Source organism: Scyliorhinus torazame, chromosome 9, assembly GCF_047496885.1.
Source record: "Scyliorhinus torazame isolate Kashiwa2021f chromosome 9, sScyTor2.1, whole genome shotgun sequence".
In the NCBI taxonomy this organism is placed as follows: Eukaryota; Metazoa; Chordata; class Chondrichthyes; order Carcharhiniformes; family Scyliorhinidae; genus Scyliorhinus; species Scyliorhinus torazame.
Genome location: NC_092715.1, coordinates 231,113,545 through 231,139,004, shown reverse-complemented (window position 1 = coordinate 231,139,004; position 25,460 = coordinate 231,113,545). Strand labels below are relative to the sequence as shown.

At 42.9% G+C, this 25,460-nt stretch overlaps 1 protein-coding gene across 1 annotated transcript in view; it reads right to left on the bottom strand.

The window, feature by feature from the left end:
- Positions 1–3,399: 3,399 nt before the first annotated feature.
- LOC140429760 (nuclear factor 1 B-type-like) overlaps positions 3,400–25,460 on the bottom strand; it is a 220,390-nt gene continuing 198,329 nt past the window's right edge. The window contains exon 9 of the mRNA XM_072517159.1: positions 3,400–10,516. Coding sequence (XP_072373260.1) covers positions 10,387–10,516 — 130 coding nt within the window. The 3' untranslated portion in view covers positions 3,400–10,386. The remainder of the gene's footprint in view (positions 10,517–25,460) is intronic.

Sequence of the window (25,460 nt, the reverse complement as noted above, 5' to 3'; positions counted from 1 at the left end):
AGGCTGAGGGATAACTTAATTGAGATGTACAAAATTATGAGGGAGGAGGTAGGGTGGGCAGGATAAAATTGTTTCCCTTGGTGGAAAATTCTAGAACCAGTGGACATAGATTCAAGATAAGTGGCAGAAGGTGTAAACGGAACATGAGGAAGATCATTTTTACGCAGAGGGTAGTGGGTGTCTGGAATTCACTGCCCGAGTTGACGTTGGAGGTAGAGACCCTAAACTCTTTTAAGAAGTACCTGGATCTGCACCTGAATATGAACACAGCCCAGTCCATCACACAAACCTACCATCCATCCATTGATTCCATCTACACTTCCCGCTGCCTGGGGACAGCGGGCAGCATAATCAAAGACCCCTCCCACCCGGTTTACTCACTCTTCCAACTTCTTCCATCAGGCGGGAGATACAAAAGTCTGAGAACACGCACAAACAGATTCAAAAACAGCTTCTTCCCCGCTGTTACCAGACTCCTAAACGATCCTCTTATGGATTGACCTGATTAATACTACACTCCTGTATGCTTCACCTGATGCAGGTGTCTATGTAAGTTGCATTGTGTACTTTGTGTTGCCCTATCATGTATTTTCTTTTTCTTTTCATGTACTTAATGATCTGTTTGAGCTGCTCGCAGAAAAATACTTTTCACTGTACCTCGGTACACGTGATGATAAACAAATCCAATCCAATCCAATTAAGTGCTGTAAGATACAGGGCTATGGACCAGGTTCAGGAAGGTGGGTGTCCTTCGGCTGGCTTGGACAGGAATGGGCCAAATAGCCTCTTTCTGTGCTGTTGCTTTTCTATGGTTCTATGATACTGTTTTTTTTGATTACCCAAATATCGATTGGGGCAATGTAGGAGTGAAGGGTAAAAGAGGCGGATACATTTCTGAAAAGTGTTCAGGACGGTGTCCTTTCTCAATAGGTTCTCAATCCAACTAGAAAGGAAGCATTGCCAGAGCAGGTGCTGGAAAATGAGGTGGGCCATTTGGGTAAGAGTGATCATCGCATCATAAGATTTTGAGAGCAAAGAACAATCTAATACAGACCTTATAAGTTGAACAATGGCTAATTTCACTAAAAGAAATTTCAACATGGGTATAGAGGGATCCAGCACAAGGAAGTGCTGAATGTTTTGGCCAAGGTTGGTATCATGACTGGTACAGGCTTGGAGGGCCGAAGGGCTTGTTCCTGTGCTGTATTGTTCTTTGTCCTTTTGTTCAGGGTAAAATGCAACCAGAGACTGATGGTAAAAACGTGTACAGGTACAATACATGGGATCTTTAAGGAAGAGATGCTTTGATGTAGGACAAGTACATTCCAACTCGGGTGAAAGAAAACCCAAATAAAATAGGCTGCTTGGAAGATGTGTTTGATAGAGAATATGATGAAACAAAAAGGAAGCTGTATGATGTTTGTCAGGTGAATCCTTTGGGTGAGGAAATACAATATTTGAGAGAGGATGTAAAGAGAAAAATAAGACTGGCAAAGAGACAGTATGAGGCAGTAGGGATAAAGTGGGTGATATGTAGGAAGTGGCACATAGCAAGGTTATAAACGTAATTAGTTGTTTGTTTTAGTGTTTACGAAGGAAGAGAATTGTAACAATCGGTAGAAGTGGTGATGGTGGAAACATTCAGTGGATCATGAGAGATTTGGAATAGAGGAGGTACTGGAAAGGTTGGCTATTCCTCGGAGAGGTAAGTCACCTGGTCCAGATGGCTAGCTAAAGGGAGTGGGAGTGGAGAGAGTGGAAGGGCTTCCCTTAATCTTTAAATCTTCCATCAATAAGAGGGAGGTGACAGTGCATTGGAGAGGGGCCAGTGGATTCAAGAAAGGGTGCAAGGAGAGTTCTAGCAACTACAGGCCAGTTAGTTTAGCATCAATAGTGGGTAAGGCACTGGAATCCATAGAAGAAAAAAATCAACAGGCACTTGGAGGGTTTTCAGACAATTAAGGAGATCCCCAGACTTACCTGCATCCTGGTACGTTTCCCAGCAGTGGCCATCACACCTGGTGGCACTATTGAGACTAGAGCACCTGCCCAATCAGGCTCTATTGCACCATTTTAAGGTGGGATGTTCTCCTCAGATAGGGGCAGAAGGCCCACCTCTAGCCAATTAATGTTCCATAGAATGTTCATTGGTCTTGGGGTGGCCATCGGGGATGGTGGGGTGGAGTTCGCCTCTGATGTTTTGTCTGGCAGGGTACACCATCTGAAAAATCCTGCCCTCTGGTTCTCTCTCCACAAACGCTGCCTGACATGCTGAGCTCAGTGGCCTAGGGTGCTGGATTTAGTCTCCAGTCTATTTGGAGAAGTAGGTTTGAATCCCACCATTGTCAAATTGTCAGCTGCTGTAATCTCAAAAAGGAATTAGATATAGCTCTTGGGCCTGAAGGAATCAAGTGGTATCGGGGAAGGTGGGATCAGGGTATTGGACTTGATGCTCAACCATGATCATAAGAAATAGCAGGCACGAAGAGCCGAATGGCCTCCTCCTTCTTCTATTTTCTATATATGTTTCTGTGACTGTTTTTATGATTCCGCACATCTGGATGTTCAGCAAAATTATCTTGATGGGTTGAAGACATCTGGTTTAGTGCTTCATTTTAAGAGTGTCAGTGGTTAGAATTGCTGCCTCACAGCACCAGGGACCCGGGTTCAATTCCGGCCTTGGATGACTGTCTGTGGGGAGTCTGCACGTCCTCCCATGTGTGTGTGGGTTTCTTCCGGGTGCTCCGGTTTCCTCCCACAGTCAAAAAGATGTGCAGGTTATGTGGATTGGCCATGATAAATTGCCCTTAGTGTCCAAAGATCATAGAATAATTGCTACAGTACAGAAGGAGGCCATTTGGCCCATAGAGTCTGCACTGACCCTCTGAAAAAGCACCCTATTTCGGCCCACTCCCCTGCCCTATCCCCATAACTCTACCTAACCTTTAGACAAAAAGATGTGCCGATAGGTGGGGTTATGGGGATAGGGTGGGGAGTGGGTTCAGGTAGGGTGCTCTTTCGGAGGGTTGGTGTGTAGACTCTTCTGCATTGTAGGGATTCTACGATTTGCAGCATTTTTGGCTTTTCTGCCTGCTAATTAACCCCAGTGACTGAAATGGAACTGAATATCAGGTGCTGTGTGCGACAAGTGGGTCAACCTAATACCATCTGTTTAATGTCACCATCCAAGATGAATTTCTATCCCAATGATGCTTCTACTGATCAACTTAAATTACAGTCAGATTAATTACAGTCAGAACATGAAACAGCTACCTTTGGTTTTGTACCGAATATTTAAACTTTGAAACTTCATTAACCAACAGTTCTTGGCCCAGTGCAGCTGTATTAAAAGCAGATCACTTATCAACTCAGAAATGAACAGAGACATAACACCAATGGTTGTAGCATAGCTCATTTTTATTTTTAAACTGTTTTTTCTTTATTTGCATAGGAAACATATCCACTTCCAGTAATTGACTGCAGTATGAGCAGCTGCTAGCAGTATAGGCTGGATATAACAGTTACAATCACATAAGTCAAGCTGAATTTACACCAGTTTGAAACTTGTGAAGACTTAGGCCCTGTAATGGATTGATCGTTTGCAAGGATCTCAGCAGCTTTGAACCATCCCAACACCTGCACTCAAACAGGGAGCACAGCAGAGAACACGGTCTGTCATGCTTACAGTAGCCTTTCTGTGTTTTTCCTTTTGGCAACTATCGCTGCGTATATAGGATTGAAACCCCACAAGTTTCAAAATGGAACAACCCTGGTGCGTGGCTAGCAAGCACTTACTGACTACTTGTTACCTACTACTGTACTAAATGTAGCATCATGTATCTATGGAAACACACAGTCCTACAAAAGTTGATCTCAAGAGAAATATCTCAAAAAGTTCTTACAATACTTTGTAAGAATCCTCTCAGAATTCCCATCTGGAAAGAGCTCTTTGCAGATTGACTGGGAGCCACACTCACGATGAAAAGAATATCTGTACAATGCGCAGTGTCAAGACTTAAATGGAACTTCAGGCTATTACACACATCAATGCAATATATATATATGTGTAACTGCCTCTGTGAACATGGAGCAGGTAAACAAGCTCTTGGAAGCTGACAGCTGGGCAGGAATTACCCTTATATTCTGCAAGTTGGATCACTTTTGCAGAAAACAAGTTGTCTGAATGAATAGATTTACAACTGAACTCAACAGAGGCTGCAAGATTAAACAGGCACTGCTTGTTTGACATTTTTGGTAAACATATGCTGGTTTTTTTTGTTTCGAATCCTTATTTTGCATTAACATAAGTCAATGTCACATCCCATGGTCTCCATTTGTGGAACGTACATTACTGTAGTGACCAGGGCTGTAACAAGATTCCTTCAGTTGATAATACACATCAGTCCCTGCAGCACAGTTTTGATAATAAAAATGCATCATGCTATTTCTTTAGAAACACAACAGTTCCGTGATGAAAGTGGTTTCAGTGTCAGCGGACCTGACTGTTGCCTCTTAAACACAAAGACCCTGCAATTGTTGGAAATGTCTAGCTTCACTGCAATGGATGGTACAAATCCTATAGTATGATTGGAATTTTTAGTCCAATCAGGCAACATGAGATAAGAATTTTCTTACTCTTTACTTTAATCAGAACTAGTTATCCTTGTGACTTTAGCAGGCAAAAGGGGTGCTGAGATTTGCTGTATGGAGGAGTATTTTGGAGGAGAAAAAATTACTTTGTGTCAGGGTGTGGTCTACCTAGCATGTGCATTATACTTACTTATATAGTCTACCGAACAAAACTACTCACCCTGCAAGATCCCAACCAATTGTACTGTATCTAATGAGACATATTTATATGTCACATCTACACAAGAATGTGAAAATTCTCAGAACCATGTCCTTTTTTAAATCACGTTTTGTTTTCTTTGACAACTAAAGTTTGATTCCTGTCATTCCGAGAAAGGGATGCTTAAAACAGAAACAATGCCTTTTTTGTGAGACTGTTTTAGAATTCCTAGGCATTAACAATTAATCTACACTGTGCAAATTTAATTTTGAACCTACTGATGTGTGTATTATACGCAGATAATAAAAGGAAAATCAAATACTACTGCAGATACTGGAGATCTGAAACAAATATCGAAAATGCTGAAACATTTAGGAGATCATGAGAAATCAGACAATGGACTGTTTCAGGTTTATCTCTTCCTCAGAACATTAACAAAGGACCATTTCAGGTGTAACCCTTCGTCAGGCCTCTGAGGGTCTACCTTAACATTAATATTTTTCTTTTTTCCACTGATGCTAAGTGTTTCCAGCAGGTTTTGCTTTTATTAAATGTAGATTGTAATGTGGAACAAAAGCAAATGCCATGACTAACCTACACGCTGCAACATATTATTGGCCAATATTTCATAGTGGAGTTTGTCATTGCTATAATACTAAAGTGTCTTGTATCATAAGCCAGTCCTTTCAGTTAAGTGGTCAGAAGGACCTTTATAATTGTCTATAGTTACCAAAGAAAATCTCATATATTGTCTGCAAATAAAATAAATTCAACTGACCCTAACTTAATGTTGATTTGATTGGAAAATGCTGCTTTTATCAGAGTAGCTCGGCATAATTTAGGGAAGTGAGTGTCACCACTGACACTGAGACCAGTTTTACAAATTGAAACATACAGTAAACTCTTAAAACACAGATATTTCCAGAGACTCATACCTAACGCAACTTTTTTTTTCTTTTTTTATTATTAAATACATCCTGTAGGGAAAAAAAATTGCAACAAAAAGGTGAAAATTGACCATTTCCAACAAGTCCCCTTTTAACTATTAACAATTTAGCAAAAGTGCTGTGGGATGGAAACAGTACAAGAAGTTGCTGCCATGGCACCTGCATCATACCCTCTGCCGCCGAGAGGGAAATAGTACAAATGTCATTTATACAGGTCAAAAGAAAGCAACATCCGTGGTCTGGGCTTCCTTTTATTTTATTAAACCAATGATGTAGCCTGTCCTGCTGCATATTCCAGTGAAGCCTGTGTAGTTGCCAACTGCATGTTCGAAAAGAATAAAATATAAAGAAAAAATGTTCAAGGTCTAATTTGGTTTGAAGGTATGTGTGGAATCAGTTTTAAACATTGCAAATGTGAAAGAATCAAATAGCGCTTTTCTTCCTCGGTTTTCTTCGTTTCTTTCTACTGAATTTGCATGTGCTACATATTAAAGAAAATCGGGTCCAAATTTTGCTATCAAAATGGAAGAAGATTGGCGAAGCACACAGCTGGTTACGATCAGCAGCAGACTTTAACAGGAATATGTAAACCATGTCTGGTATCCGTCTTGGGACCTAACTGCCAGCAACATTGCATTGTCCTTTCAAAAACAGAATACTGTACACTGTATATGGGATATCTTTCCGTAATCTTTGTCTGGTGCAAGTGCAACGCACTGGTGTGCAACAAAAACAAACTCCTTACCAGTGTCACAGCCAAGAGTCCCGAGATAGGTTCCCAGAGTACTGCAGTCGGCTACAACTGTGACCAATCAGGAATCCTATCTGGGTGGATTCATTGGTTGGGATGCCTGTACTGGATGTGTTGCCAAACCGCTTGTGCACTTTCACTCTAATCATAAATACCAACACTTAAACTCACACAAACTTTTACTGGAGGCCATACACACTTAAAAAAAGACAGTATTCCTTCCGACATTATGAAATGTTTCTGAAAACCAACCTTTTCAACACTAAATACAACAAAATAACCTTCATAAAATATAACTTTTCTCCATTTAAAACTGGATTAAAAATTAGGAACCTACACTTTTCAAGCATAGGATTACACAAGCTCACCATATGGACAGTCTTTTTTTAATATATAAATTAGGTAACTGGAGAGTTTTAACTCAAGTCCAGTTTCCAGACAGGATTTTCTTTCTCTTAAAAATGGCATAATAAACTGCTTTTTCAAAAGCCAGTATAATCATTTCTTCCCCCAATTAACTCATTAAAAAAATTTTTGCATTACAAAAAAGGGTAATTACTTTAAAATGTTCTTAACAAAACTATACAGTGTACAAATTAGTCTGCAAGGCAGGTGGCTCATTTTCAAGACTCCTCTTTGTCTCCCCTCACATTACATAACCATAACAAATCTACTAACACTTATTCAATGAGCTGCCGTGCCTCAATCATACTCCCACAGCTATTGCTATAGATATTTGTTTTGTCAGATTTTCTTTCCAATACAAGTCTCCTACACTGCTCCCCCCCCCCCCCCCCCCCCCCATCCCCTCCCCCCCAGCCTATTGCGCCTACACTTTCAAATCACTCTGGGGTAATGCACTTCAGTGACAACACCAAAGGCCAAGACTGCAAAGCACTTCAAGAAAAGGCAGAAACAGTGCATATAGAACGGGGTGGCTACGATTTTTCAGATTTGGCCTTCTGGTGAAGGAGGAGGGTAGAGACTTGATTTGAGTTGCAAACCCCTCCCATCTCTTTTAGTTAGTTCTCAGGAAACTGCCTTCTCATTATCCTAAGGGGTAACAGCGCTCTTTTCTCACACAAACATTTTGGAATGGGATAAAACAGGTTGAAGCAAGTTCTTCAACATACTTCTAAGTAGGTTTTTTTTTTAAATTAAGAGACGTTAAGAAAACTTTGCCTTGAGATTTGTATTTTATGATATTTGCTAGTACTGTAATTTCAATTAAACAACATAGATTTGCATTCAGTTTAGGGTTAATAAGCAGTGTCTGTGATTAAAATATTTAAAATTATATTTTAATATCACGTTGAGTTTACAAATTCAGCTGTATTTTTTATTGCTCCTGATGATTGGGCCTATGGTTGAATGGTAAAAACTCAACAGCCAGCAACCGATGATACCGAGGAAATAAAAGCCAATCTCTTTAAGTCAAATTCCTGTGCCCTATGGAATAGTGGAAGAAGTTCACCTTGTTCTGAATTGAGCAGAACAGCAGAGAGGCAAAAGTCAGATAATTTCATGTGTGAAGCACTACTGATTGGTTTGTGACTGGATACAATTATTTACGTCCGGGGTAAAGAGGAGAAATGGCCTTATTGAGTCACTTGTGTTGGACCATGAAAGGAAGATCTAAGACCCATAGTTCTGCTTCAGGGTTCTGGGATCAGCGGAAGCATAGAGCTCTGCCAAAGTAAAATTTCCATAAGAGAAAATCCTAGCTCCTCAATAAATATTGAAGCTCAAGTCAAGCCCGTCTCCTGTGAAAATGACAACATTTTAATTTTTAAAAATTTAATGAGTTAATCTTGCACCCCAGGTGGAAAGTCAAATGAAGGGCCAAGTTGAAAGTTTGTCACAGTCGAAAGAATAGTTACTTTGCAGCCTGTGTTTGGCGAATGGCTGTGCTGTGGAGTTCTTAAAGAAAAGTCCGCCTTCCCCAAAACATCCTCCCCTAACCATCTTGTAAGGACCTATCATGCTGCATAGAAAGCAGCGCCAACTTTGGTCAATTAAAATGGAAAAAAAAAGCTTACATCAGCTAATCTGCATACTAACTTGTGATAATCAATATAGCTAAAAGCTTTACCTATTTAGACAAAACTTGGTATTGCATAATTCTTACAAGTTCAAAAACCCCCAAACAAGTAATTGAAAGATGAAAAACATGAAAGATTAATAGAAAAAACTTGCCAAAAATACTGAAAAATATTACTGGCTGATTAAAAATTTTAAGCACCAACTATACACAGCCATGATATGCTTTATAAATGAGATAACAAAGTCAAAGTATTTGAATATCGACAATTAGTGATGTCACACTGTCCTCTGGAGTACAAAATAATTTTTTTCATACAAATGGTAGATTTCATAGGATGAGCTATAATATATGCAGCAAACGTGTGCAGTGATGTCACTGTTTTATTTCCAAGGCAAGGCACGTAATGTGGACTATATAACTTCGTGCAAATCAAGGAGAGATCTATTAGAGTTACAGAGAAACAGAAGAGGCAAAATTGACTTGCCATGCACACTGGAGTCCTGCCACTAGCACTATCGGGCAGATAGCAAGGCGAACTGTGCAAGAGAAGCACCATGCATTACTCGGCACCCTGTGATTAAAAATAGTGTTTACTCGGTAGAGTGCGAAAAACCTAGCGGCTGCATCCCTGTGGCCATTGATTTGTAAACTGCGGTGCTGTTCACCAACACCTTCCATGAGACACTTTCGCGTTAGTGTCTTGTGTTCGTGGAAACTGTTTATGCCATGCTTTTTTTTCCTGACACACCTGATACATATATATATATTATATATTTTTAAACTCCACAGAGGTAATGGAGTATAAGGAATCAAGTGCAGTGTTTTCAATTCTGTTTAATTGCCTTCCTAAGCAAGCATGTCACAGCAGGATGTGTCATTCTTTTTTTTCCCTTAATTAATACACATTCTTCGGGGGCGAAAAAAAAACTGTTCAGAATTATTTAAAAGGTTATATTACATCCCCTCAATTTAGAGTCCTAGGGCACAAGGACTTACATTAATCCCCTCAATCAGATATGTTAAATTGCACTTGCCTCTTAAGTGTTTTTTTTAAAGAATTACTGATATTTTAAGGGCAACATAAAACTATCAGTGAGCTTCATTCTTGTATTCAGATAATTACAGAGCATCTGAAACTTTGAGGGACTATTACTGCTTAAAACTGCACTATGGTGCTTTTCCAAATGCTGTCTCTTTATCAAATTTGTTCTGTTCAGATTTGCATACTAAGCGTTAATTAATTACGTGAAAGGAAAAAGGGTTCAGTGACAAGAAACAGTTTGTGAGCCAATCGTCAAACCTAAATCCAGTAAAACTGCACCTAAGTCTTTTTGTTTTGTTTTCTGCAGTAGCATAGTGTGCATAGACTAATTGTGTGCTTTGTGGGCTTTTTGTCCCCTCAGACAACAGTTTGTAGAAAACACAAAATTACATGTACATTCCTCACCCAGCCTTTATCGTACAAGTCAAACCTCCTCAATCAGGAGGACTGGGCTGTAGTTTTACTACTCTTGGACTGAGTGAAAAAAATAGATACCTGAACCCCACTAATTGCCTAAACATGCAAACTCTTAAACATCTAAAAGCTAACAAGTGTATTAAGTTTGTCAGATCTGGAAATTAAACAACTGTCCCCTAGTGGATCCCATTGTTCAATAAAGGCCGGTTTCTTGGACGTGGTCTGTTACCTTATATCCAAGGACTAAAATCACCCTCTTACTATCACTGATGAAATACCATTTATGCAGATTTTAAGCTTGCAAGAATTTGGTGATTGTGAACGCAGCAATCACTTGTCTGTGTTTCTGAAAACATTTCTTTTTGATCCACAGATGACTTTTGATCTTTGTTGTCCTCAGTTTGTTGTTTCTGCTTGGAGGAAGGGTTCACTGATGAAGTTTAAACTGTAATTCTGAACATTCGTTGGCAGGATGGTGGTCCCATTTGACACTTGGAATGGGACCAAACTAGCCCAAGTACCAGGACTGTAAAACAAAAAAAAACACAGGTAAATAAATTCAGCTTATTTTAGGATTGTAGGTTTGATACCAGATCAATCAGTTCATATACTTGATTTACGTACAACATATTAACTACTAAATTAGTAACTTAGAAGTTATTGCTGATATGAATAGTCTAAGATATTCTGTATAATATTCCTTTGACAGCTATTTAAATACAGGTGTTGAACTATTCATTTTAACTGGACTACGTTAACACACAAAGGAATATTGCATTAATACATCAAGCAATTTCCCATTAATGTTGGTAATATCCATTCCTAGGCTATTGTTCACTCAGGCACATTCATCTCCACAAGCTTGAGTTATATTGAAGGATTTCAACGAAACCTATGGCAGCATTTTACCTTCATCCCATCCCCCCCCCCCCCCCCGCGCCCCCCCCCCCCCCCCCACCCCCTCCCCCCAATCCTCAGGTGTGTTTTGGCAGGGGGGGGTTGGTAAAATATTCTGGATGGATAGCCTATCACCTTCCTGCCGATCCCTGTAGGTTGGAGGGCAACAAAATTGGCAGCCCACCCGGGTGGCCATTGGAAGGCCATTTTTCTAATCCAACCGGTTACACGGCAGGGAGGAACGGTGATATGCCCTTTGTTCGGGGGGGGGGGGGGGGCGTATCCTGTGCGTATCCGAGGTAGCCCCCATCTGGCAAATATTTTTTGTCTGCCCACCAAAACATATCTCCCAGCTCCGACGAAGCACCCTGTACCCCACTCCCTCCGATCCCCGGTCCCTCCCTGTCCAGAACCTGGGACTTTCCTTGCCGTGTCCTCTTCATCCTGGGGACTAATTGCAGCCCTAGCAGCACTCACTGCTGAGTTCTAGCACTGTTTGGATTGCTGGAGCTGAATGTCAATCTAATCAGCTGGCAGCTCTCAAGGGCAGGCACCCCGTTCCCCTCCCACTGAGGGCCAGAAGTCCCACCCTCAACTCCTTATGGGCAGCACGGTAGCATAGTAGCATTGTGGTTAGCATAGTGGTTAGCACTGTTGCTTCGCAGCTCCAGGGCCCACGTTCGATTCCCGGCTTGGGTCACTGTCTGTGTGGAGTCTGCACCTTCTCCCCGTGTCTGCGTGGGTTTCCTCCGGGTGCTCCGGTTTCCGCCCACAAAGTCCCGAAAGATGTGCTTGTTTGGTGAATTGGACATTCTGAATTCTCCCTCTGTGTACCCGAACAGGCGCCGGAATGTGGTGACTCGGGTATTTTCACAGTAACTTCATTGCAGTGTTAATGTAAGCCTACTTATGACAATAATTATTATTAAGGGCGGCCTTGTTTAGCATTGGTCTGTTCAGGATTGACATGTCTTGCAACAGACGAGTGATACACATCACCCCCCACCTCCTGTAGAATTCAGCCATAGTCCTCATGAAAGATCATGGACCTGAATGTTTTAACTTTGTTTCTCCCTCCACAGATGCCGACTGACCTGCTGAGTACTTAATACTACTGTGATTTTATGTTTTTTATTTCAATACACCTCAGTTTGGCTAATAAAGTGAACGGTTTCAACAACATTTTTAAAATCAGTTTAAATATTTCTGTCCGCTGCCTGCCACAGGACAGGCTAATTCTTCCCTAAATATGACATTTAGCCACAATTACAGGCAAAATCATGTGTCATTCATTTTAAAGAATTTGGAAAGTCAAATAACTAATATCTGTTTTGTAAACCGTTACACTTAAGTCATAAAAAGATTCATAGCACAGGACTAGGATACTTAGTCCATCATGTCTGTCCCATCACTTTGTAAGAGCAATTTAACACCAATGGTCTCTTCACTTAGATCTGTACCTTCTTTTGCTCAAATATTTCTCCAATTTCCCATTAAAAATTCAAAACCTTCCTGTGGGAAAGCAGTCAGTTTTCCCCTATCGCTCTTCTCACTCTCTTGGTGACAATGCAAAATGGATGATCTCTCATTGCTGATACCCTATCAGAGGAAATAACCTTTTCCTGTTCACTCTAATAATCCTTTATAACTTAAAACATCTCCATTAATTCTGTTCTTAGCCTTCCTTGTCCCAGTGGAAATACCCTCAGTGCCTTAAGTCTCTTCTCATGGCTGATCTTCCACCTTTGGCATCATCTACTGTCTGTTCTTTATGGTTTTAATGTGCATTTTATAATAGAGAATACAAAAATCTAACTATCGTCTAACTCAATGTTGTACAAAAATATCATTGTTACTTTGATCTTTTATTCTGTGATCCTATATATAAAATCCCAAAAGGCTATTGGCTGGAATTTTCTGGCCATTCACTGACGGTGGAAATCTCTGTCGGCAGCACAACTCTGCCTGTGGATTTCCCGGTGGCATGGGATGGCTTCAATGGGAATTCCCATTGACAAGGGGCGGGAATTCCCATTGACAAGGGGCAGGAACAAAGAATCCCGCCACCAGCAAATGGCGCACCACCTCCTGTCACCGGGAAACACGAGTCTCGGAGGCCAGAGAACCCCGCACATTGTTTCGATTTTGTTCTGTTTCGATTTTGTTCTGTTTTTTTAATGTATTTTATTACAAACATGTATCAAAACAGGTTACAGCAAATAAACACCCGGGAAACATGGGGCGGGATTCTCCGCCAGCGGGATTCTCCTTTTTGCCAGCACCCGGGAGTTTCCCGATGGCGTGGGGCTGCCCCACAATGGGAAACCCCATTGACCGGCCGAGAATCCCGCCATGCTTCCCAGCAATCAACTATACAGTCTGTATAAATTGCTTCCCTTTATATTTTGCCTGTTTTACCTACTTGCAGGCAAGTTTCATGGAACTATCCATTTGAAACCATGTTCCTTTGTTTGGACATGCCTTTAACATCCTTTTATTGAGTCCATATTCCCATTATTTGTTTTGCTCCCCATGTATTTTCAGTACCGATACACATTTTTACTCACCAATATCAAATTGCACCTGTCACTGATCTGCCCATTCTACTTATCTGTCTATGACTTCTTAAAGTCTCTTTTTACAGTCTTTCTCAATGTTTACCAGAGCTCATAACTCAAATGTAGACTCAAATATGCACTCAGATTTTACAGTAATGCTGACCATCCCAAGACCAAATTACTAACAAATTTCAAACGAGCACCGACTCTCAGATCCTATTTTCTGCCAATAGTCTGCCCATGCTGAAAAATTTTGGCTTAAGCCATAAACCTAAGTTTTTCTAACAAACAAACATCTTGTGAAAGAGATAATTGAACACCCTAAAATACATACACAAAATACATACTACATTCTGGATTTATCGGGGGAGGGGAGAAACCGAGTCCCATCTCCGGTTTTTTGGGCTTTATTTCCTGCACTGATGAGTTCAGTTCAGCTCATTATGCCCCAATCTCTGGACCAACCCCCCGCCACCCCCCCCCCCCCCCCCCCCCCCCCCCCCCCCACCGCATTGGGGAACAGGTTTTCATTCCTATAGCTTCATGGTTACTTTTACAGACAGCAGCTTTTTATTTCCAAGGCGGAACTTTACAGCCCTGTAGCGATGGAGGAGAGAGCGGGAGGGGGTTAAATGCAGTGAGCCATTCCAAAATGGTGAGACTGAAAATTCCCAGCAGCGGGAGGGGCTGTAAAAATCCACACTAGATATTTTAAAATGGATTTGAAATTCTTTGTTCAGCAGCCAATATTTTACCATACCCTGCTAAATAATTTCATCTCTAATTCTGGATTCTGCATGGCTGCCCACAATTGGCACGAGACCAATGATGCCCTATTAGCCTGTTATCCTTCTCGCCCTTCTTAAACAAAGGTATTACACTGGCTACTCTCCAATTCCGTAGCACAATTTTCATAATTAAGACTGGAAACTGGTGGCCAGAGCACCTGCTATCTCCACTCACATCTCTTATATATCTGCAGTTCCGCCTATTTTTCCCAGAACCAATTTCCAATTGTTTTATGTGCTCCGGTGCATCAACATCACGCATTGGCTGGAATTCTCCGTCCATTCGCCCACGGGTTTCCCGGCAGCTTGGGATGGCTTCAATGGGAAATCCCATTGACAAGCAGCGGGAGTAGAGAATCCTGCCGCTAGCAAACGGTGCGCCAAATTCTCCACCCTCGCTAGCAGCGGTAGCGGGACGGATTCGCAAAGGAGAATCCCCACCATCCACTAATATCCTTGCTAACTACTCTCCAACCTTCTGTCTCCTGAAAAGCTTTTAATCTTTGCTTTTACATCATCCACTAACCTTTATACAGCTTTCCTTTCAGACCTTCCAATTTGTTCTCCCACCTCCCCACTGCATTTTCTATATTCCTCACAATTATCATTAGTTTCATTAGCTTCCTTGTTATTTTATTCCTCCCTTTAAGTTTGTAATTTAAAGGCAGTGCCTCAGCAGTGTAGCAATCATTCAGCATAGTATTCAAGAGGGTGGGTTTAACAGTAATATCAAAGATGGCAGTAGCATCTGGATAAAAAGAAAATAAGGAACAGACTATTCATAAAATCTACCAAGTATGATTGACTACTAGTTAAAACTAAGCAGGGAGCGTTTGTCAGGCTATGATAATGATTAAGAGTAATTTTAATATGTCAGAGGGGAGACAATCAGGTACGGAAGGGAAAACCCTCTATGAAATTGTGTGTAAAGTTACTTTGATTGCTTCTTAATCTTACACAAAGTAAATACTAGGTTTGATATTCAGCAGTTAAGCAATACTGATTAACAATCTTAGCCGAAACATCAGTCTGTGTACCATGTCTACAATCTGTGCTACCTCTGAGATGCACTGATGAAAATCCCAAATAGTAGAACACCACCACCTACAGAGACAGGTGCATGGAAAAACCATCACTTCCAAGTCACATACCATTCCCACTTCGACATATATTGCCGTTCCTTCATTGTCATTATATCAAAATTCTGGAACTCCCTGGGCTGGATTCTCTGTCCCGCCGCACCAGATTTGTGGTTCAGCACGCCGGCGAGATGCTCCATTTCGCTGGGCGGTCAATGGGATTTCCCATTGTGGGGTATCTCCACGCCGTCGGAAACCCACCGGGCTGCTGGCAAAAACGGAGCATCCCACCGGAAGAGAATCCAACCCCCTATCTAATAGTATTGTGGCAACACCTTTACCAAACAGCCAGCAGCGGTTCAAGAAAATGGCTCACCATCACTTCTCAAGGGTAGCTAGAGATAAGCAATCAATCTTTCTTTTGCCAGCAGTGACAAAATCCCCAAAATAAGGATTAAAATATGGGGAGAATAAAAGAACAAGGTAACAGTGATATGTCATGCCATCCCATAATCTTTGGTCAACGACTGTGTGTCTTTTAAACTAAGGCCGACACTAAAATTAGCACAGGTGTTCGAGACTTCAGCTGAGAAAGCTGTGATGGTTGTGAAATTAATTCCAAGAAGAATTAAATGAGAATCAGAATTAGAGAATGAAAAGTTACACCGGGCTGGATTTTACGCTCACCTGCTGGAAGACAAGGGGCTTGTAAAATGCAACGGCTACCCACCCGTCCTCAACTTGTCTGAAATTATATGGGGGATGGAACTGTCATTGGATGGGAAAATTGAAGCCAGTAAGTGGCCAATTAATGGTAATTTATGGGCCTTATCCCACCCCTAAAGGTGCTTTACCCATGGAAGGGAGAGGTCCATGTCACGCAGGAACCCGGCAGCTTTAGCTGCATGGGCTGGTGTTCGGCAAGCATAAGGGGACCTGTTTTGTCCCGTGTGTCCACCGGAGGCACCCATGCTCCGCTCTCCCCCAAATGTCATACTTCCTCCTTTAGCCTGCCTTCTCAAGGTAGGTCTCGGTGATAGCCTGGGGTTACCTCGGAATCCCAGCTCCTCTTCATTGAGACTGGCAGTCGTCCCAGCAGTGGCGTCTGCTTCCGCCAGTTGCTGCTGGGACTACAGAGTTCCTGGTCATCCGACTGTCTATTAACTCTATAAGGCAGGACTTACTCCTGCGATAGGGGCAGAAGTGTCACCTACAAGTAATTAATGCTGCCCCCGAGTGTAATACTTATGCACTGGGCAGCGGTCAGGATTGTGGGTGAGCTCCCCTCTCTCCAACCTTTTAGCCAGGCGTGGGGTGAGAGGCGACTAACCTCATCGGACCACCTTATGTTTGCAATTCCTGGTGGATTTTGTAACAGGCTAGATTTTCTGATGGAAATACCAAAGTGTGGCGGAGAATGGAAAGTGCAAAAAGTCAACCAAAATGAATAAAACTGGGAAAATACAACAGCACAAAGGGTATAAGTATATTTCAGTTACATAAGAAGTAGACACCAGACAGGCACTTTGAAGGATAAGTATAAATATTATAGCAGATCAATAATTCATTAAAGCATTGAAGAAAATTGTCAATACCAGCCTTCACTGAAAGAAACTGTGGACGAATACCAGATCCAATCATTTCACCTCAGGAATCTACAACATATGTTGAGGTCAGTAAAACATATGCTGGGGAGAAACTCAAGGGAAAAGTGTCAACTGGACACCTGGCTTAGATGGGCTAAACCGTGGTATTTTTAAGCAAATAAATGAATAACCTTGCATGATATTCTAATTATTAGTTAGAAGGAGCTCAAATAATACAAGAGTTGTGGCAGAGTACTTGAAAAAAATTATTGCTATTCCAATTGTTATCTGAATTACAGAATTAGCCTAACATCCACGGTGTGAAATACATTCAGGAACAATTGTGTCTTGCTTAAAGTATATTGACCTTATAAGAAATAGACTGTGTGGACTTAGAAGTAGAAATTCATGTTTTAGTAATCCAGCAAAATTCTTTGAGTAGCAAACTACGTCAATGGATGCAGTTTATGAGAAAATACTGCATTAAATGGAAATTAAGGGTGGAATTTCCCCCCAAAATATCGAAGGGTCAGTTTCTGACTGAAAACCGGCGTGTTTGCCAGGTTTTCTCTCCAGGTTTTCTGACACTTTATTAAAAAAAAGTGTGGGAGTGCATTTTGCCATGTCACCTTGGTGGTGTGGGGCCTCAGAGCCGACTTGTCTGGCTCTACAGAGATTGGGACACCGTTTTTAAAGGGTGCCCTGATCTCTAAGTAAAGGCCCTGCTCCCCCACCACCAGCATCGGACTTCAGTGTCTCCCACCCCTAACATCGTTGACGTTGGGGCTTCAGTGCCCCCCATCACCCACCCAGCATCGCTGGCATCCCCACATAGTGGGAATCCACCCCTCCAATGGGGTCTGCTGGAGGCTTCACCCCCGACAGTGCAAACAGGGTGCCAGGGGGCTGTACCAGTGTGCACTGTCCAGCCATGTCCCTCACCATCCAGGGGCTATACTCACCTCCGAGCCTCTGGTATGGTCATCACAACTGGTTTCTGTTTTGGAAACCAGTAGTGATTTCCGCCTGCAATGGCGTTAATCTGTTCTAGCATATTTAAATTAATTCAAATTTATGATAATCAGGGCCTCGCCCTCCTCGGCACAAAGTGTTATGGAACAAATTAAATTTATTCAGTCAGACTGAAAACTAACTTGACAATAGACAGCAGAAAAGGTTCTTAAATATCTCTGGTGAACAATAACCAGCGTTCACAGTATTCATCATCACTATAAAAATAGAAGAAAATTAATTAACAATTCCAAGATATTCCCAGATAATTAGTGTAAAGGCAATTGATGGACACACACAAATTATGTAGACAAACTAAAGGATATTAATGTACATAGCTAAAGTGATGCATATTGAAACATGAAATATGTATGTACAATGAATCAGCATCCATCAGTGAAGGTGTTTCGCTGTAGCAGAAATTTAAGTCATGAGGAAAAGTTAAAGAATTTCAACTTGGATTCTTTGGAAAAGAAGTGAATGTGAGGTGGCTTAACTGAAAATGTTCAATGTCACGAAAGAATTTTAATATTACTAAAAAAAAGATTGTTTTTGTCAAAGCTTTTTGTCTTGTCCTCACCGGAACATTCACTAGACTGCATCACAAGGAAAATCAAGACATTTATACTGTATGAGAAGAGTATAAATACAGTATAATTTTGTTGATTCCCCTTACATTGTAATGTTGATCTTGGCGTGGTAGGAGCCTGAAACCCAAAGTGTGCAAATTTGATCTGTAACGAGCAGGCATGAACCTTGCGGTTTCACCTGGCTAGCCAGAGTACCCTTTTGGAAAGGTACGGTTACCCCCCCCCCCTTGAATACGGTCCCAGGACATCTTTGGGAGAGGTTTGATACCCTTTTGAATAGGTCAGGTGCCATTTAGGATTATTAAAAATAGACATGCTTGTGCATGGAAAGTGCATTAACTCTTTGGAACCTTAAAACTGTCAAAGAACTGTAAAATCTGTCAAAGAACTGTCAAAACATAGTGGGACTGTCAAAGTTCATTGGAACTGACAAAGCTGTCAAGGGACTTAACTCTGATGAGTTTTAAGCAAAAGAAGTATGGCATTTTAAAAGTGTTGATAATTCACTGTCTAACCCTAACCCTAATCAGTCTGAGGACTATCATTGCAGGATTTGTGCTGCATGACTGATTTTACATCCGAACATTATCACAGTGGTGTGAATGTTAAGTGTGCAATTTGAGTGACAGTTCTAAGTGATTGTAGATTAGAAATGTTTGTTTTCTTTGGAGATTAGTTGAAAGATGTTGAAGGAATGTCAATGTATTGAGTATGTTTCTTAATCAATGAGGAGTTTTTAAAAATAGTGACTTCATCAATAGACACATGAATTTATTATATGTCAGCATGGTTCCTGAAGTGTTCCCTTGATACAAGGTGAAATAGAAAGGAGGGAGGAATGGAAAGGTTTGTGGGTGGGGCATGGGTTGGCAAGAGTTGGGACTGGACTATAAAGGCTCATGGGGATGATTTGGAGGCGTGGGCTTTCATTGTATATATGAGGGACCATATAGGATGGGTGGAGGTGCATAGAGTGGCATGGGGTATCAGAGGCTACAAGTTGGGGCATGAGTTGGCATGGATGGGGCATTGGAAGTGTGGGAGGGGGTGAAGGGTGAGGGCTGTTGTTTGTTTTGTTAATCTTTTCAATAACTTCACCAAATTGCTGGTGCACAAAGGCAGGCTTTCTGCCTAGCTGCCCCCCACTCCTGGCAGCCTGGATACTCAGTTCAGGGCTGGGTGCCTCACTTCTAATGCAGCTTCCATCCCCTCCACTCGGAACACAAATTCAACTTTCCAGGCCTTGGTTGGGTTTGAGGATCTGGAAAATGTTCTGACTCAGTGTACCCCTCCTACCCAGTCCCTGTAGCCCGTCATACACCCAATGATGACCCCCACTCATCCCAAAGACCCTTTTTGGCTCAGTGTCAACCCGGAAGTTAGGGCGGCACAGTGGCGCAGTGGTTAGCACTGGCGCCGAGAACTGTGTTCGATCCCACCCCGGGACATTCCATGTGTAGTTTACACATTCTCCCCATGTCAGCATGGGTCTCACCCCCACAACTCAAAAAGACGTGCAGGATAGGTGAATTGGCCAAGCCAAAATTGCCCCTTAATTGGAACAAAAATTGCGTACTCCAAATTTATAAAAAAACGTAAGTCAAGATGCTGATCCAATGAAGGAGATAATACATTGGCTGACTGAAAAGCTAATTAAAGAAGGGAATTTTAAGGAGGCTCTTGCATGAGCGGACATGGAAAGGATTTAGAAAGGCAATCCCCCAGTTTGGGAGATAGGTTGTTGAAGGCAAAGCTGCTAATAATAAAGCATAGGGACAGGAAAAGAACCAGTGACCAGGGTCAGAGGATCAGAGATGGGGAAGATGGGGTGAAATGGCTACATTACTGAAAAAGAGAGGGACAAGGATGTCATGGTTATAAACACATTTATGACCACATGTCAATGGGCTTAAGAGACAGTTTCTGGCCTCCTTGAGAGAGAAGTGATTTGAACGATATAGTGAGAAAATAGATATGAGTTAATCTGACAAAAGGAGCACACTTTGTCCAATTGCCACTTTCTCTTCTTACAAATCACATATTGTAATCTGAAGTTTTTGTCAATCAAACTTATGAAATCCATCAGATATATCTCATTGAAATAGATATTTAGAGAAGCAGGGAATTCGATTGGCCAGTTGCTCCAATAGTCTCTGGGAATAGCAGGAGGTGCACTGGTACAATGGGGTGGGTGGAGGGTTAAAATCACGTCCATGTGAGGCTTTGCTTATCCTAGTTAAAAGTTGGGGCCGGCACGGTAGCACAGTGGTTAGCACTGCTGCCTCACAGCGCCAGAGACCCAGGTTCAATTCCGGCCTTGGCTCATTGTCTGTGTGGAGTTTGAACGTTCTTCCCGTGTCTGCATGGGTTTCCTTTGGGGGCTCCGGTTTCCTCCCACAGTCCAAAGATGTGCAGGTTAGGTAGATTTGCTATGCTACATTGCCCCTAGATGGGGTTATGGGGATAGGATGAGGGATTGGGCCTTGGTTGGGTGGTCTTTCAGAGAGCCGGTGTAGGTGTGATGGTCCGAATGGCCTCCTTTTGCATTGTAGGGATTCTATAAGAGCTCTAGAAATTAGGGAATGATGTACCAAATGGCTTCCTTCTGTACTTTGATTCTATGGGCTTCATATTTCAGGGAGGCAGACAGCTTGCATCCCCATTTCCCCCCCCAAAATCCCTCACCCCCATCACCGGAAGGAAAATCGACTGGAGGCTGGTTTGTTCCATGTCAGCACAAGCCATAGCTAGAGCATTCTGTGGGCAGGCTTAATTGGCAGAGAGTGGGGAGGAGGTCCCACTCTCAGAGAGCTGTCAGGCAATTCGATTGGCCAGATGCTCCAACAGTCTCGGTAGTGCCAACCAGCACCTAGAAAAAGGCCAAATGGATCCTAGAAAGAGGTAAGCCTGGGGTGGTGAGTGTTTGGCCAGCTCCTAGGGAGGAAATGTGGTGGTGGTGGGTTTTGGAGAGCAGGCGGGTTGGAAGGAACAGAGCGGGGGGGTTCTATCTTATGTGGGCTACCTCCAATGCTCAAACGGCAGCCCACCCAAAGATACTAACCCACCTTCATTCCCGCCATCTAAAAACATTTTTTTTAAACAAAGCCCAGCTGCCCACTCCCGTCTGATTGCGTTATGGCATCGCCCACGTATTTTCAGGGGTCAATTGGCTCATTAACAAGCTCAATTGACCTTGAATTATTAATTTACATATGATGGCTTGGTTGCCGATTTCACCTCCTGCCCAGGGGGAGTGGGAAGAGGGTGGGCTCACCACCCACCCTATTTTACATGTAACCCCTGCAAAAGACTCGCCCCCGCGGGTACAGGTAAAGTCCAGCTCTATGATCCTGTGATAAGTCTAATGTCCATTGCTCAAAGTACTTTGCAGAAAACAAATAAATTATGCTAAATAACCTAACAACAACCTCTGGCACTGAGTCTGTCTCTGTGGCCAAGAAGGGAAGGGGGGAGAGCAGGAGAGCATTAGTTATTGGAGACTCTCTAGTTAGAGGTACAGAGAGGCGGTTCTGTGGCAACGATAGAGGCTCACGGTTGGTGTGTTGCCTCCCGGGTACCAAGGTCTGTGACGTCTCTGATCGTGTTTTCAGGATCCTTAAGGGGGCGAGGGAGCAACAACAAGTCGTGGTACACATCGGTACCAACGACATGGGTAGGAAAAGGGACGGGGATGTAAAACAGGAATTTAGGGAGCTAGGGTGGAAGCTGAGAGCCAGGACAGACCGTGTTGTCATCTCCGGTTTGCTGCCAGTGCCACGTGCGAGCGAGGTGAGGAACAGGTGAGTGCAGTTAAACACGTGGCTACAGGGATGGTGTAGGAGGGAGGGTTTGAAAATGAAAAATGAAATGAAAAACGCTTATTGCCACAAGTAGGCTTCAATGAAGTTACTGTGAAAAACTCCTAGTCGCCACATTCCGGCACATGTTCGGGGAGGCTGGTACGGGAATTGAACCATGCTGCTGGCCTGCCTTGGTCTGCTTTAAAAGCCAGCTATTTAGCCCAGTGTGCTAAACCAGCCCCAGGGTTTCAGTTACTTGGATAATTGGAGCACATTCTGGGGAAGGTGGGACCTGTACAAACAGGATGGGTTACACCTGAACCAGAGGGGCACCAATATCCTGGGAGGGAAATTTGCTACAGCTCTTCGGGGGGGGGGGGGGGGGGGGGGGGGGGTGTAGTGCAGTACTGAGGAAGGTACCAAGGTCACAAGAGTGGACCTGCAGGCATGAAGGTGGTTTGAAGTGTGTCTACTTCAATGCGAGGAGCACCAGGAATAAGGTTGGTGAGTTTGAAGCATGGATTGGTACCTGAGATTACGATGTTGTGGCCATTACGGAGACGTGGATAGAACAGGGGCAGGAATGGTTGTTGGAGGTTCCGGGGTTGAGATGTTTCAGTGAGATTACATAGAACATAGAAAAATACAGCACAGAACAGGCCCTTCGGCCCACGATGTTGTGCCGAACCTTTGTCCTAGATTAATCATAGATTATCATTGAATTTACAGTGCAGAAGGAGGCCATTTGGCCCTTTGAGTCTGCACCGGCTCTTGTAAAGAGCACCCTACCCAAACTCAACACCTCCACCCAACACCAAGGGCAATTTGGACATTAAGGGCAATTTATCATTGGCCAATTCACCTAACCCGCACATCTTTGGACTGTGGGAGGAAACCGGAGCACCCGGAGGAAACCCACGCAGACACGGGGAGGACGTGCAGACTCCACACAGACAGTGACCCAAGCCGGAATCGAACCTGGGACCCTGGAGCTGTGAAGCAATTGTGCTATCCACAATGCTACCGTGCTGCCCTTGAGAACAAATAAATCTACACTATATCATTTTACCTTAATCCATGTACCTATCCAATAGCTGCTTGAAGGTCCCTAATGTTCCCGACTCAACTACTTCCACAGGCAGTGCATTCCATGCCCCCACTACTCTCTGGGTAAAGAACCTAACTCTGATATCCCTCCTGTATCTTCCACCTTTCACCTTGAATTTATGTCCCCTTGTAATGGTTTGTTCCACCCGGGGAAAAAGTCTCTGACTGTCTACTCTATCTATTCCTCTGATCATCTTATAAACCTCTATCAAGTCGCCCCTCATCCTTCTCCGTTCTAATGAGAAAAGGCCTAGCACCCTCAACCTTTCCTCGTAAGACCTATTCTCCATTCCAGGCAACATCCTGGTAAATCTTCTTTGCACCTTTTCCAAAGCTTCCACATCCTTCCTAAAATGAGGCGACCAAAACTGTACACAATACTCCAAATGTGGCCTTACCAAAGTTTTGTACAGCTGCATCATCACCTCATGGCTCTTAAATTCAATCCCTCTGTTAATGAACGCGAGCACACCATAGGCCTTCTTCACAGCTCTATCCACTTGAGTGGCAACTTTCAAAGATGTATGAACATAGACCCCAAGATCTCTCTGCTCCTCCACATTGCCAAGAACTCTACCGTTAACCCTGTATTCCGCATTCATATTTGTCCTTCCAAAATGGACAACCTCACACTTTTCAGGGTTAAACTCCATCTGCCACTTCGCAGCCCAGCTCTGCATCCTATCTATGTCTCTTTGCAGCCGACAACAGCCCTCCTTACCATCCACAACTCCACCAATCTTCAACTCCCTCATCCAAGTCATGAATGAAAATCACAAACAGCAGAGGACCCAGAACTGATCCCTGCGGTACGCCACTGGTAACTGGGCTCCAGGCTGAATATTTGCCATCCACCACCACTCTCTGACTTCTATCGGTTAGCCAGTTCGTTATCCAACTGGCCAAATTTCCCACTACCCCATGCCTCCTTACTTTCTGCATAAGCCTACCATGGGGAACTTTATCAAATGCCTTACTAAAATCCATGTACACTACATCCACTGCTTTACCTTCATCCACATGCTTGGTCACCTCCTCAAAGAATTCAATAAGATTTGTAAGGCAAGACCTACCCCTCACAAATCCGTGCTGACTATCCCTACTCAAGCAGTGTCTTTCCAGATGCTCAGAAATCCTATCCTTCAGTACCCTTTCCTACCACCGAAGTAAGACTAACTGGCCTGTAATTCCCAGGGTTATCCCTAGTCCCTTTTTTGAACAGGGGCATGACATTCGCCACTCTCCAATCCCCTGGCACCACCCCTGTTGACAGTGAGGACGAAAAGATCATTGCCAACGGCTCTGCAATTTCATCTCTTGCTTCCCATAGAATCCTTGGATATATCCCGTCAGGCCCAGGGGACTTGTCTATCCTCAAGTTTTTCAAAATGCCCAACACATCTTCCTTCCTAACAAGTATTTCCTCGAGCTTACCAATCTGTTTCACACTGTCCTCTCCAACAATATGGCCCCTCTCATTTGTAAATACAGAAGAAAAGCACTCGTTCAAGACCTCTCCTATCTCTTCAGACTCAATACACAATCTCCCGCTACTGTCCATGATCGGACCTACCCTCGCTCTAATCATTCTCATATTTCTCACATATGTGTAAAAGGCCTTGGGGTTTTCCTTGATCCTACCCGCCAAAGATTGTTCATGCCCTCTCTTAGCTCTCCTAATCCCTTTCTTCAGTTCCCTCCTGGCTATCTTGTACCCCTCCAATGCCCTGTCTGAACCTTGTTTCCTCAGCCTTACATAAGTCACCTTTTTCCTCTTAACAAGACATTCAACCTCTCTTGTCAACCATGGTTCCCTCAATCGACCATCTCTTCCCTGCCTGACAGGGACATACATATCAAGGACACGTAGCACCTGTTCCTTGAACAAGTTCCACATTTCACTTGTGTCCTTCCCTGCCAGCCTATGTTCCCAACTTATGCACTTCAATTCTTGTCTGACAACATCGTATTTACCCTTCCACCAATTGTAAACCTTGCCCTGATGCACGTACCTATCCCTCTCCATTACTAAAGTGAAAGTCACAGAATTGTGG